Source organism: Gadus chalcogrammus, chromosome 22 (genome assembly GCF_026213295.1).
Source record: "Gadus chalcogrammus isolate NIFS_2021 chromosome 22, NIFS_Gcha_1.0, whole genome shotgun sequence".
Taxonomy (NCBI): domain Eukaryota; kingdom Metazoa; phylum Chordata; class Actinopteri; order Gadiformes; family Gadidae; genus Gadus; species Gadus chalcogrammus.
Window position 1 is genome coordinate 16,753,349 of NC_079433.1, and position 14,292 is coordinate 16,767,640.

At 49.6% G+C, this 14,292-nt stretch overlaps 1 protein-coding gene across 1 annotated transcript in view; it reads right to left on the reverse strand.

Annotated features, from left to right (window-relative positions):
* Positions 1 to 586: 586 nt before the first annotated feature.
* Positions 587 to 14,292, reverse strand: part of LOC130375438 (retinoic acid receptor beta-like) — a 21,382-nt gene continuing 7,676 nt past the window's right edge. Inside the window, exons 4-7 of the mRNA XM_056582362.1 lie at positions 6,927 to 7,131; positions 4,002 to 4,160; positions 3,630 to 3,737; positions 587 to 675 (exon numbers count right to left, since the gene is read on the reverse strand). Coding sequence (XP_056438337.1) covers positions 587 to 675; positions 3,630 to 3,737; positions 4,002 to 4,160; positions 6,927 to 7,131 — 561 coding nt within the window. The remainder of the gene's footprint in view (positions 676 to 3,629; positions 3,738 to 4,001; positions 4,161 to 6,926; positions 7,132 to 14,292) is intronic.

Genomic DNA, 14,292 nt, shown 5'->3' on the forward strand with positions numbered 1-14,292 from the left:
ATATAATTTTATTACTTTGCCAGCTCATGGTAAAGTTAAACAGGATATGAACATAGAAAGCATCGTTAATGTACAAACAACGACATTTACAACCGACAGCAAAGGACCACTCAGAGCCTCGTGAGGAGGCTTCACAAGGCCTCCCTCTGGGGGGTCTCCACCTGGGGGGGTCAGACTACCTGGGGGGCTGGGGGGGCCGCTAGCAGGGGGTCTACCCCTGGGGGGGAGGGGTCTGGGGGTCTCCAGACTGTACAGTAGAACATACGTGGGCGGGGTTCCGCCCACTCCGAGCCCGGAGTCTCAGTGACAGCTGCCGATCTGATTGAGATTTGATTGATTGGGGGTCAGCGGCTTGTCCGTTCTCTAGCCTTGAGAGGTGAGGGGGGTCAGGAACAGCTGCTCCGCTTCTTACCGTGAGGACAGTACCACGAGGTTAGCCTGTTAGCCTGGTGACCAGTTAGCCTGGTGGACCAGGCGGTTAGCCAGTTAGCCTGGTGGACCAGGCGGTTAGCCTGTTGACCACAGTTAGCCTGTTGGACCTGGCGGTACGACGGTCCCCCACGGCCGAGGTCAAGTTGAGACCTCCTCATATGACCGTGAAACGGAGGCGGGACCCGGGGGAAGACCCCCCTCTTCCTGTCTTCCTCCAAACCGGAAGTAGAATACCGGGCGTTGCTACAGAGGCACACAAAGCACACGTAGCAATTGTGTAACACCTCTACAATGAAGGGCGAGCTGTGCGGCGCGACATTCAGCATGACATCGAACACTAATGTTGACCGTCACGTTGTCCATGAGGAACCTTGGGGTCCGTGAGGAACCCCCGGGGTCCATCGTGAACCTCTGTGGGTCCATGATGAATCCCGGGGGTCCCCAGTGTTCGGCTGGGGAAGGTGTTCGTGTTTGCTATTGGTTCCCTGCCACCTCTCACCAGGAGAGATGAGGTCCAGGAGAACCGGGGAGAAGAGGGGCTCTGGGTCCCAGACAGATGCAAAGCCATCGCGCAAAAACAAAGAACAAAGTATATCTTTAACACTGCATATGATTCCTAAAGAACATCATGACACAATTCACATTCAAACGTGGTCCAAAATAGAACAACAACTAAACGAACCCCTGAAGCGGCTTTCCCTTATGATATGGTTTAATATGACGATGTAAACTAGACAGAGCATGAGAATGAGAATGATAAATAACTGTTACTCTGATACTCTGAGCCTCAGCACATCTGGCCAGACCCTTTCGTTTCCATGGGAACGCGATGGGTCCTCAGAAACTCTGTGGAGCCGTCTGATTGGCTGATCCCTAGTAGATCTTTCTTTCCTAGTGGCCTACTGGCTGTAGGAGAGGACATTCCACCAAGCGATGCATAATTCCCTTTTCTACCAGTGATGGTAATAAACCATCAGGTTTTACTTACGTTGGCGTACTCGTTGATAGCCCATTTAATTTCTACGCCTATGCCATAATCATTTGCCGTATCAATACCTCAAATCCCCGACCTGCGACCGCTACTCTACGATAGGCTCAGAGCCTTTAAGTGCTTAGTGAGACGGCCCCGCCCACAGTACCCGGTCGCCCTGACCCCGGGGGGGGGACCAAAACAAAGTAAAGAACCAGAGAGCAGAGGAGCGGCTCTCGGGTTCACTGCATCACGAAGACGACCACAATCCACAATCTCCTTTAGCATCACTGTAACGTACAACGTGTTCCCTAAAGGCCCAACGACATCCTTCTTAATCTCGAGTGTTTCACCTTCTTTCACCTTCTGCCTTAAGACCTCAGCCGCCGCAGTGATCGGCTATGAGGTGGGCTGGTGAACAGGTTTCTTTGTAAGGATGCCGATGGCCCCTAGGTTGCACTGTATTAAATAAAGACACTTGGTTCAGGGCAGCTCCGTCCTGACCGCTAACACAGGAATGATCAGCGATGAACACCGGAGAGGTGAAACACGGCTTATTGCAAGAGCTGTTCCTTCCAAATCGGTTTCAGGCGGTGTGTGAGGGGTCCTCTGACACGAGGAGACAGAAGGGGGAGCCAGCGGTGAGGATGGTGGGTTCTACCCGCTCGCTGCTCCTCTCATAAGATGGAGGCCGTGTGCGTTCTGTTTGTACGAGCCGTACAGAACTCTGCACCTCGGAGGCACAACTCAAGAGCACACCCATTTGTACCCGATTTTAGGCGTTTCTTTTTTCATTCATTTCTTTAGTTCAGAGAGTTGGTTTGACTGCAGTGGTCTCCCTCAGAACTCCCAGACAGGAGCCGGAACACCAGAGGAAATAGCTTGAAGATGTCATCAACCTTGTGGGCTTGTGATGTCGTCCTTCAGACGGTATGAGGTGCAACATGGAGCGTTACGGTGAGACGTGATGATGAACGTGTCTCTCAAGACCTCGCTCCTTCGAGACCACCGCACTGAACAGATTCTTCAGCTTCTGAAGAGATCTGGGACTCGTTCAGACATTAACCATGAAAGAAATAAAACATAAAATGATTTAAATATAGGAGAGAAAATATAAAATATTAGACTTCTGTAACGTCTATATATATGCAATAACATTCTAGATAAGGTTTTTTTAGGAGGCGTTACAAGGAGCCCCACTTTAAATCTCCATGTATCACCTTAAAGATAATATTAAGACAATGAAAAAAGCACCACAAAATGTTGTCATAGAAACAGACCTGACCATACCATGGAATATACAATGTCAGCAACATCCCAACCAATAGGATCGGGAGAGAGAGAGAGAGAGAGAGAGAGAGAGAGAGAGAGAGAGAGAGAGAGAGGGAGAGAGAGAGAGAGAGAGAGAGAGAGAGAGAGAGAGCGAGAGAGAGAGAGCGAGAGAGAGAGAGACGGAGAGAAAGAGAGCGACAGATAGACCCCGAGAGAAAAACAAACCCACTTTTTTAAATCCCATCATGCAGGTAAGAATTTACACAGGAGACCTGAGGAGAGTGTGTCTGTGTGTCTGTGTGTGTGTGTGTGTCTGTGTGTCTGTGTGTGTGTGTGTGTGTGTGTGTGTGGGGGGGGGTTAGGAACTCTCAGTCAAAGTGGTCCCACCAAAGAAGACCTCAGAGCTCGTCTGGGCGGGGCGGGGCGGGGGCTCGTCCGTAGAAAGAGAAAGCGGGGGGGGGGGGGGGGGGGAAGAGAGAGGAATAAAGGTGCGGTAAGGGCTCTCAGGGGGGGCGTCCACGTGTCTCCGCGTCCGTCTTGGTCCATTCAGTCTCATCCTGTGTCGCCATGTTAGGGTCAGTTGTTCCCCTCCCCCACCCCTCCTCCATACAGGAGCCCTCCCTCCGTCACTCCGGGCCCCTGCCACCACCCTCAGTGTCTGAAGCGTCGTCATGGGAGCAGGGCCCCTCCCTGCTGCTGTCCCCCTCCGCCACCTCCTCCTCCTCCTCCTCCTCCTCCTCCTCCTCCTCCTCCTTCTTGGGGCTGCTCTTGCTGCTGCTGCTGCTGCAGGTGGAGGTGGAGGTGGAGCGGGTGCAGGTGGTGGTGGTGGTGGTGGTGGTGTCGGAGCTATCTGCCTCCCGCGGTGACCCCGCCTCCGATCCACCTTCGCCCTCCCCTCCTCCTCCTCCTCCTCCTCCTCCTCCTCCTCCTCCTCCTCCTCCTCCTCCACTGCTGCTGCTGCTGCTGCTGCTGTCCTGGCCCTCCGAGTTCTCCAGCATCTCCTGGATGAGCGGGGGCATGGAGCCCGGGATCTCCATCTTCAGCGAGATGACCCGCTCGGCCCCTGGGGACAGGGTGGAGGTCAGGGTGGAGGTCAAGGGTCAGAGGGATAATCACACTCCCACAGGCTCTTTTTCCACAGAGGTGTCCCTCAGGGGGCATGAATAGTTAATCATTAATAATTAATTATACATTCATAAGCATTTTAGGACCATAACAATACTGATATATGAAGTGACTAGTTAATGCACGTTGAGCGTTTGCGCAGTAGCCTGTGGACCGGATGTCTTGAGGTCCTCAGTGTGGACAAGAGCGGCGCCCGGCGTACCTTTAGCGCTGATGCTGCGCAGGTCGGTGATCTTCATCAGGGTCTTGGGGAACATGTGGGGTTTGGTGGGCCGCCGCCTCCTCACGTAGATCTTCAGGGCCTCCAGCAGCGGCTCCTGCAGCTGGTCCACCTTGGACGGCTCCTCCAGGTCCTGGCGGTCTGAGGAACACACGAGGAACCTTTCAGAGAGTCCACTCCTTTTGAGAGGGTAGAGAGACTAGCAAAGCCTTCGAGGATACTACTCTTATTAAAAAAATTAGTTCCACCCTGATTCAATCTCTAATTAATGCGGAACTCTTATCTATCAGAGATTGTCAATGTCCACCGAATTGGAATATAAGCCAACTTAACCGGCTGGAAAACCAAACCAAGCAGTAAACTATCCATCAGGTTCAAAAAGGGCGACAAAATGACAAAAGTGAGAGAGCTGGTTGACTACCGTGAAAGCAAGGAACCAATTCACCCTAATCAGTTTTGATGCAGGCCAAAGTCCTGACAAAAGTACCAAAGTACGAAATGGTCCACTGCCATCTCACTGAAAACAGCAAGTGTTGCCCAGATGTTCCTGGAACTTAATGAGGCGTTTGACCCTTTAAACCACAAGGTGCTCCTGAGCAGACAGGTATCAGATGGATGCAGATGACACAGTCCGTTTCATTATAGGGATTGGTCCAGATATCTGTCAACTGTAGTTTACCTGTCTTTTCAGAGGAGTTATTTAGGTCAAAACAGAGCAAAGTCAAGTCAAGTTTATTTATATGGAACATTTAAAAACAACAATATTTGACCAAAGTGCTGTACAAAAATACAATGCAAAACAACAAATAGGCCTAAGATACACAACAACAGCAAAACAACAACAACAACAACAAAGCAAAACAAAAAAAAGCTTAATTTAAGTTAAAGGCCAATGCAAAAAAGTGAGTCTTTAGTAGCGTTTTAAACTGGTCAACAGACTGGGCAGTTCTCAGACTCAGGGGAAGATTGTTCCAGAGATTGGGAGCAAAGACATCTGACTTGTGTTTTTAACTGTTATAACTGTTGTGTGCACTTTACTACTAGGCACCAGCAGGGGGCAGTGTGTGCGCTACACTACCAGGCACCAGCAGGGGGCAGTGTGTGCACGAGCAACAGCACTAAGACAAGATGACATTTGATGGTGGATGCTGGTACCTCACCAAGTCATCACCAAGGTTAAGGAGTAGTGGCAGAGTCTCTCCTCTTTCACATCTTCTCTCTGAATTACGCAATAGCCTGTAATGGTTTGTCCTGCTCCAGGGACAGGTTCACACAGGAGGCAGTAACCGAGAGCAACGATGACACACACACACGTGTCTGAAGAATCATGATGACACGCTCCGAGAGAACGAAAGGGAGAAGGGGAGAGAGGGAGAGAGAGAGAGAGAGAGAGAGAGAGAGAGAGAGAGAGAGAGAGAGAGAGAGAGAGAGAGAGAGAGAGAGAGAGATGAGCGAGAGAGGGAGATAGGGAGAGGGAGAGATGTGGAGAAAGAGAGAGAGAGAGAGAGAGAGAGAGAGAGAGAGGGAGAGATGGAGATATGGAGAGAGAGAGAGAGAGAGAGAGAGAGAGAGAGAGAGAGAAAAGTAGAGAGGGATGGACAGAGATTGAGGGACAGGGAGAGATGGAGAGAGAGGGATGGAGAGAGATAGATGGAGAGAGAGGGAGGGAGGGAGTGGGAGAGGGATAGAGAGAACCAGAGAGAGAGATGGAGAGAGAGAGAGAGAGAGAGAGAGAGAGAGAGAGAGAGAGAGAGAGAGAGAGAGAGAGAGAGAGAGAGAGAGAGAGAGAGAGAGAGAGAGAGAGAGAGAGAGAGAGGGGGTGTTATGCTATACTGGAGGCTGAGTGTGGTGTAGCAGGATGGAAAGTCCTCTTCCACATTTGATCGGCGGGATGTAATGAACTTGTTTGGTATGGTGAGGCATGGAGAGAGACGACAGGACTGGAGATACTAACTCTCTCCATTGATTGAGTTTCTGCCTTTGTTGATGCTGACACACTATTTCTTAGGCTGTGACAGGCCGCTTAACCCAAGTCAATTTGTAGAGCCCTTCATCACAGTTACAATGTCCAAGGCCTTCACAGGCCTCTACTCCACAACCCAGACATATGGAGAGCTTAGAAACTGATCCAGTGTCCAGCCTGCAAGTGGCCTTAGAGGAAAGTGTCTGAGAAAGTTGCTCATTCCTCAGGTAACCTTGGCAAACGCAGTCCATCCGTCTCTCTCTCCATTCATCTGTATTTCTCTCTGGAGAAAGCACAAAGCTATCGCTGACGCTCTGACGGTAAAGCCAAAAGCTCTGGGTGTAAACACCCCACACTCTCTCAGTCTGAGACCTCATCCTGACCCCTCGTCCAGGAGGAAAACCTCACCACCAAACAAACTAAACTGAACTCCTAAACAGATCAATATTTCAGGGGAGCTAATCAGGGGAGCCTGAGTCAGTAGTGGAGGAGTGTGTTTGTTTTGACTGAGGGGCGCTGGGTTTGTTGTGGACGAGGGGCGCTGGGTTTGGTGGTGATGAGAGGCGCTGGATTCGGATGAGGGGCGCTTGGTTTAGATGAGGGGCACTGGGTTTGTGATCAGCTGCCCCCACCTGCCTTGGACTTCAGGTTGAACTGTTCACGTATCTCATTAACATTGGTTCAAGGATTGCCTCTGATACTTTCTACTTTTAAAATGCATCCAAGCGTGAAATACTTCCCGCGATCGACTCGCCAGATCCCAGGTCATCAAACCTCTGAGCGTACGTCATCGTATAGTTCTGGTTTGGTACAGGAAGGGTTAGCATCGTCTGTTCTTCTGTCTCCAACCTTCGGACGCTCTAACACTTGTGTGGGTTCCCTCCTCGCCTCTTCCCCCCCCTCTGACTACAAAGGACCCCCCCGCCCTCGGCCCCCCCGCTCACCCCCGGAGATGAGGCAGATGGCGCTGAGCAGGCCCGTCTCGGTGTCGTCCATCTCGATGGGCAGCAGCTGGCCGGCGAAGGTGAACACCAGGTCGGTGAGCGGGCCGAAGCCCGCGTTGTGCATCTGGGTCCGGTTCAGCGTCAGGCCGTCGGAGAAGGTCATGGTGTCCTGGTCCGGGGTGTAGCGCGTGCAGATCCTCAGGATCTAGGGGGGGAGAGGGTTAGACAGGACCGGGACTGGAGGGAGGGGGGGGGTAGACAGGACCGGGACTGGACAGAGGGGGGGGGTAGACAGGACCGGGACTGGACAGAGGGGGGGGGTAGACAGGACCGGGACTGGAGAGAGGGGGGGGGGAAGGGTTTGACAGGAGGGGGACTGGAGAGAGGGGGGGGGGGGTTAGACAGCACCAAGCCTGGAGAGGGGGGGTGGAGGACGTTTGGGGACATTCTGAAGGGTTTTCAAACTAGTTTCAAACTCCACAAGGAGAGAGAGTTAGAGAGCGTAACAAAAGCATTGACCTTCCTGTGACGAATAGAGGGAAAACACGCTCCCATCTCACACTGTTCTGAGGGGGGGGGCTGTGCGACAGTATGTGTGTGTGTGTGTGTGTGTGAGAGAGTGTGTGTGTGTGTGTGTGTGTGTGTGCGAGTGTATGTGTGTGTGCGAGAGTGAGTGTGAGAGTGAGCCTGTGTTAATGTGTGTGTGTGAATGCGTGTTTGAGCGACAGTAGGTGTGTGTGTGAGCGTGAGTGGGAGGGTGTGTGTGCATGGAGGTGTGTCTGTGTGAAGGTGTGTGTGTTACCGTGTGTGCGTGTCCTTTAATGAAGAGATGAGGCATGCAGACACTGCACTACAAGCCTTTGAAGCTGTGTGAGGGGGCGGGCTCTGACAGTGAGTGGCAGGCGTGCATAACATGAAACGGAATAAAACATGGCTGCTGGCGGAGAGCTCACACCGGCTGGCCTGGGCTGGGCAGTGTAGACGCACACACACACACACACACACACACACACACACACACACACACACACACACACACACACACACACACACACACACACACACACACACACACACACACACACACACACACCCTGAGACACACACACCAACACGCACACACACACACACACACTTAGACATACACAACACACCTACTCACACACACACACAAACACACACAAACACTTGCGCTATCTCATACCTCCAAAAAAACACCATAAAAACTGGCAAAACACCATTTGGTATTCTCACAAATGTACAAAAAACAGCACACCCACACGCAATACGTTTAAAAGCACTTGTGCTTTCATTTGATCCTAAGTCATGATTACGGTTCTCAGCGATGTGTGGAAGGATTGCTAGTCCAGGAACTGGAGCCTCTGGTTTACATCAGAGCTGGAGTCAGGGACCAGGTGTCCTCTGGTTTACATCAGTCAGAGACCAGGTGTCCTCTGGTTTACATCAGTCAGAGACCAGGGGTCTCATTTATAACCGTTGCGTACGCACAAAACGGGGCTGAAATTGGCGTACGTGACTTTCCACGCCAAGGTTGTGATCTATAAAAAACCAACTTGACGGGAGAATGTGCGCAGCCCTAAGCAAACTCTGACCCATGCGTACGCATGGTTTGGAGGAAAAGGAGAATTGGCGACACAGAAGGTGTGGTGGTGAACTGAAGTCAGACAGAAGAATTGTAGAGTGAGAAGAACGATTATGTTTTATCATCGCCCTTCATACATTTAATTTCAACCCGTATCATGCGTTAAATCGATGTAATCAGAATAATTTAAGGCAACTGCGTTATTTCTCAGTTATAACCCCAGAAACGTCTCCTTAGAATTGAAATCAAAAAAATTCTCTATATTTAATCCCGTCACTCCATACTGTCCACTGACGGCGCGACTGCATGGAATAAAGCATCTGTCCAACATGTGTCAATAACATAATATTTTTACGTGACACTGTAAACACATAATCAAATGTCAATTAAATCCCAACTGTGGAAAACCCACACACACTCCTCATCACAATCGTTGTCCGTTACTCTTGATTGTTTCATGACAAATCAGGCATTAAAAAAAGGGGTTATGTTCAAGAACATTTTACGTGGGTGTTTACAAACTGATTATCCAAGGTGTTCTCGGTCAGTCTTATTACGTAACCCTATAAATACAGAGGTGAGCGCCGTGGTAATGCCCCGTTTACAACATCCCGCTAATGGCCGCTAATGGCCGATGGACCACCGATGTGGAAGTCGGGGTGATTCGGGTGACATCGGGCTAAAAATGTATGATCGGGTCAATTTATCGGGGTAGCATTTACACATAACCGATGTATAACGATAACATAACGATTTATGCCAGGGAAGACACCCGAAGTGCGTTTGGCGTCATTTGGCGTCATTTCGGGAGAAGGCCAAGGGGAGACTGATTTAGACTGATATTTATTTATATATATTTATTTATATTACAATCGCGATTTTATAATAATAGAACCCCGGTTCTAAATGGGCGAAGTACCCCTTTAATTATAAAAGTACGACATCCATCCATCACCCCCTATTTATACCCAAGTGACAGATTGAGGTAGCCTGGCTCCGCCCGCCTAAGTACTTCCGCTCAATTTGAATTTCCCTTCAGTACTAGGTCTGGACCTGCGGTATGTAATTCGGTTTTCTGGTGCCGCCACAGCGGCCACCAATCAGCGAACAGAGGGCGTGTCTGAGAACAATGACGATAAAGTCGTACGCCAGTTTGAGTTGTTGTTGTAGGTCGGTAGTTGATTTACAATGTGCAATTTTTCCCTGATAAATTAAATTCGACGAACAAAACCTGCAGCTGTCGTTGACGGACATTTTCGTGCAGACGCGCAAGGTGTTTGGTTTGTGTACAACCTGCGCGTGATTCCCGGCGCATGACATACGTCACAACCAAACGTTAGCGATTGGTTATGGCAGATCCAGAGTGGCACTGGGCAGATCCAATCATTTTAAACTTCAACAGACACCCGCCTTCAAGTGAGTTAACGTTTGTCAATTGATTAGGTCCAGACTCTCTGTACAAATGAAATTAAATGAAGTGAAGTACGAGAGTCTGGTAGAACCAGGCTAAGATTGAGGGTCTTCCTTAACACAATCTGGTCACAATCGTTATTTGTCGTTAGACTATCGGTATAATTTGGCCTGCAATCTGTATGTTTCGGGTTACATTGGCTTACATCGGGTCTAATTCGGGTAAAAAAATAAATAGCGTGACTCTATCGGGTGTAATTCGTGTGCATTCGTGCAATAAACGTGCTATTCCGTATGTCTTCCCTAGAGACGTCGGGTGTCTCTCGGGGGTCTTTCGTGTGTTGAGGTTGCCGATATAAAGACGATAAAACACAATAAAGCGCGGAAGATTAACGAATATAGCAGATGTACCCCAGGAAAATTCCCAAACGACTTGCGATGTCTTACGTTATACTACCATTCTATTGCCGATTATAGCCGATTACCCCATAGCACCTGGTAACCGATTCGACCCCGATAGACCCAAAATTAACAAACATGTTCGTTCTTTGCCGATGTTGCCCGATGTTGCCCGATCATTGAACTTTTCTTCCCGTTGTCTAACGATGTTCCCGAGAAGAGTAACGGTGTTTCCCGATGCAACCACCAGCTGCTGATTTAGCCATCGGGGCCCACCATCGGGTAGGTGTAAACAGGGCATAATGCTGAACCATATGGCACTTCTGGCGGACCATGCAAATGGCAGGATTCGGAGGGAGAGGGTCTTTAGGGACCATAACGATTTATTGGTAGGCTACATAAAAATATGTAACTCTATGTCAGACCACTTCTTTTTTAATTCTGGGACTGTGCGCTCCATGCTACTGACAGAGTTCACTGCTGCAGCAACATGTTGTCACTGACTCTGCTTTTTGTTGTTGGCGATCCCAATCCCGTGACCGCCGAACAAAACTACTTTTCGGGCCTCCATCTCACCCACACGTGTCTCCACTTCAACCTCCGTGAAATTTCGCTTTTTTGCTTTTCTCAGTCCTTCTGCCATTGTTTCCGGCAAGACATAATACTTGCATCTGAGTCTGATTTATATGCAGATCGCATTCATGGGGTCATTTGCATTGACCATTTATGGTTAAAAAGGGGCGTGTACAGGGCGGAACGTGAAGCTGATTCAGCTGCGTACACTTGTAGGCACTCTGTGATTTATAAAGCAAAGATTGCGTACGGTGTGCGTACGCAGGGTTTAATAAATCAGAATATTTTTTGGCGCACGCAAAACTTGGCTTTTGGGTGTACGTACACATTTAGTAACGATCCCACGCAGTTTTATAAATGAGACCCCAGGTGTCCTCTGGTTTACATCAGTCAGAGACCAGGTTTCCTCTGGTTTACATCAGAGCTGGAGTCAGAGACCCACAATAAGGATCTTAGTTCAACGTGTGAGAGGCCTTTTCAAACTCGTGACCCCTTGAAATTAAGACCGTTCGTAGGTTTGCATAGGTGAGGTTTTTCTTTACGTCTCTGTGTATGTCTGTGTGTTTGTTGGATTGAGTAGGATTGTGTCTATCTATGTTTTTCTGTGTGTGTGTTTCGACATTTTATCACTTCTAGTGCCCATGAGTCACGCAAAGGAACTCAGAAGCCGTGGAGCAAGGCCAGAGAAAATGGCCGAACAAAGGGCTGCTAGAGTGAAGAATGGGTCCCTCTCTTAAAGACAGCACACTTCAAAAGAAATCCATTCTTCCTGACTGGCGTTGACTGAAGAAGTCCTTTGCAGACAAAGTCGTACCCACCTCAGTTTCTCTTTGATCACTGGACATACCGGTGCTCAGTTGGGCTCAGCCCGGATGGGGAATCACAAATCTGTCGGCGGAAAGGGCCTTGAATCTTGGTAAGGTATGTATATATTCTTTCCAACCTCGCCAACATTATTTTCAACAAGAGCAGCAGCATTACAGCCGTGGTTTCACTTATACTCAGAGAGAGAGGAAGGATGTTCAGTGACCTGGAGATCAACACCATCTACGATCCACAGCTGCCTAGGAATAAAGACAGTGGGCCCATAACCAGACTAGCTCACATACAGGATGCATTTTGAACAGAACTCATTACTTATTTTCTAGTTGATAACTCTATGTACTATCTTTTGCTTGTTTGAAGCCACACTCTACTGCTAAGGCTGATGCACTTCTGAGCATCCTGGAAGGAAGGGTCGATGCGCTCCTTGTCAAGGTTCCTTCCTTGTTTATGAGTTTTCCCTTTAAGCCCTGAGCTCAGGGTGGGGGTCTGTGAAGCCCTTTCAGACCGGACCTTGGATTAAAGTCTCCACAAGTTCAATCCACTTGACTTGTCTAGACAGTGTTGGGTCTGTCAGGTCAACCCAGGACCAGAGGAGCGGTGTGCCTCCCGCCCGTCTCCCCCTGGCCTCTCCGGGGCTGAAGGGTCAGGGTGGCGGTGAGCGGGAGGCCCAGCCCTCGTCTGACCCTGAGGACCTCGGTGCTGCAGGCTCAGCCGCGGCCGGTGTGTGGGCGGGGGTCAACGGGAAGCATTGTGGTGATTAGCGGTGGCTTTGTTCACCACAGAAAATAGGGTGGTTCAAATTGTTGTCTTGTTGTCTCTCAAGCCAATCACCAACCAGCATCATTTGCTTATTTGCAGATGGTAAGTAAGATAGAAGTCCTGGTAGAACAGGTTGTGAGAGTGTGTTGAGGAAGGCTGGTTGTGTGCACGGGTGAGACCAGCATCACCACACACACTCAGGGAGGCAGCTCCTGCATGGCGACATGGAGCACCAGACCGTGTATTATTAACCACACACTTACAATAAACCGGCTTCAACACCCCCACACTCCTTGTCTGGAGGAGCCCAGTGAACGTCACCTGGGTCGAGTTTGGCGTGAACATGGCTACACAAGTCTCGATAATGCAGGAATATAAAATGTCTTGGACCACAGCTACCTGCCATTGTTGTGTAAGGTGGCCCCCCACATCGGGGGCCCGTTTGAAACAAGGTTCCCTGCTGAGACCGCTCTGATCCCCGCAATGGATTCTGGGGTCGTGTGTTATAACTACCTCTGCACTGCACAGAGGGGGGGCCCACCAGGGTGGGCCATGCAGCGCTGTGAGGGAGGGAGGGAGAGAGAGAGGGAGAGAGAGAGAGAGAGAGAGAGGGAGAGGGAGAGGGAGAGAGAGAGAGAGAGAGAGAGAGAGGGAGAGGGAGAGGGGGAGAGAGAGAGAGAGAGAGAGAGAGAGAGAGAGAGAGAGACCCTTCCAGAAGAGCATTGTGCTGCTCAGTCGTGAAACATGGACACAGCAAAGAATTAGGTCGTCAGTGAGTCGTCACATCCCTCAAGTTATAGTAAATCATAATAAAAATATAAAGATCATTAATATTACATAAATAACCAACTCAATGTAGTACATCTATCATTTGTCAATCATTTATCGCATATGCAACAAAAATGGGCTTCCAGTTTTATTCCATTATGTTAGGGACTGTACTGTTATTGTTCAGATCTACTTTGAAAATACGTTTTGGTATACTGCAGTGTTCTGTCGACCTCATCCCTCTTCTGGGCAAATGTTCTGAGCGGGGAGGAGAACCCGGCTGACCAACAGGGTCCACAGCAGGGGTCTACAGAGCAGGGGTATGGCAGGTCTAATTTAAGTTTAAATGCATTTTACCCTACAGTATCTTCTCCTCTAAATCGATTGGTCAGAGTGTTATTGTGTCTGTATGCTATTGCATGAACAGACCCGTAAGAATGCATTTGTGTTTGCATTGCACAATTCTCCTTTTCTACATTCTACAAAATTTAATGGATTCTCTAATTCATTCCCCTTTGTGCATAGCATGGGAGCGGACGACCCCAAGGGATGCACTGCTTAGTGAGGGCATTGGGTCTCCTGGTCTGACCTGTACAACATCCAACACCTCAACGAACTCAAGGGGAAGCACTCAACAGTCTAGGCACTCTACTTGAATAGATATCTTGACTTGAAAGTATTTAACTGAGTCTTTCTTTTTTAACTAATAAAAACTCAAAACGTTATAAGTCTGGAATTCCCTGATTGTGAAATCTTCCTGAATCTGCTCCCTGTGCAGTGTGGGACCAGAGAGCAGAGGGGTTGCAGACGTCCTCTGAAGCACCTGTCCCCAGAGCCTCCTCCTCAGCGGGGGGGGGCCGTTTGAATCAAGGTCCACTGCTACGACCACGCTGATCCCCGCAATGAATGCTTGGATTGTGTGTGAAGGCACCCAGCTCAGCACTGCACAGTGGGGGATTCCCGCCTGTCCCCAGACCATCACCGCCGCCCCCCCTCTCTTCACACACGCTCTCCTAAAGCAGAAGTTCA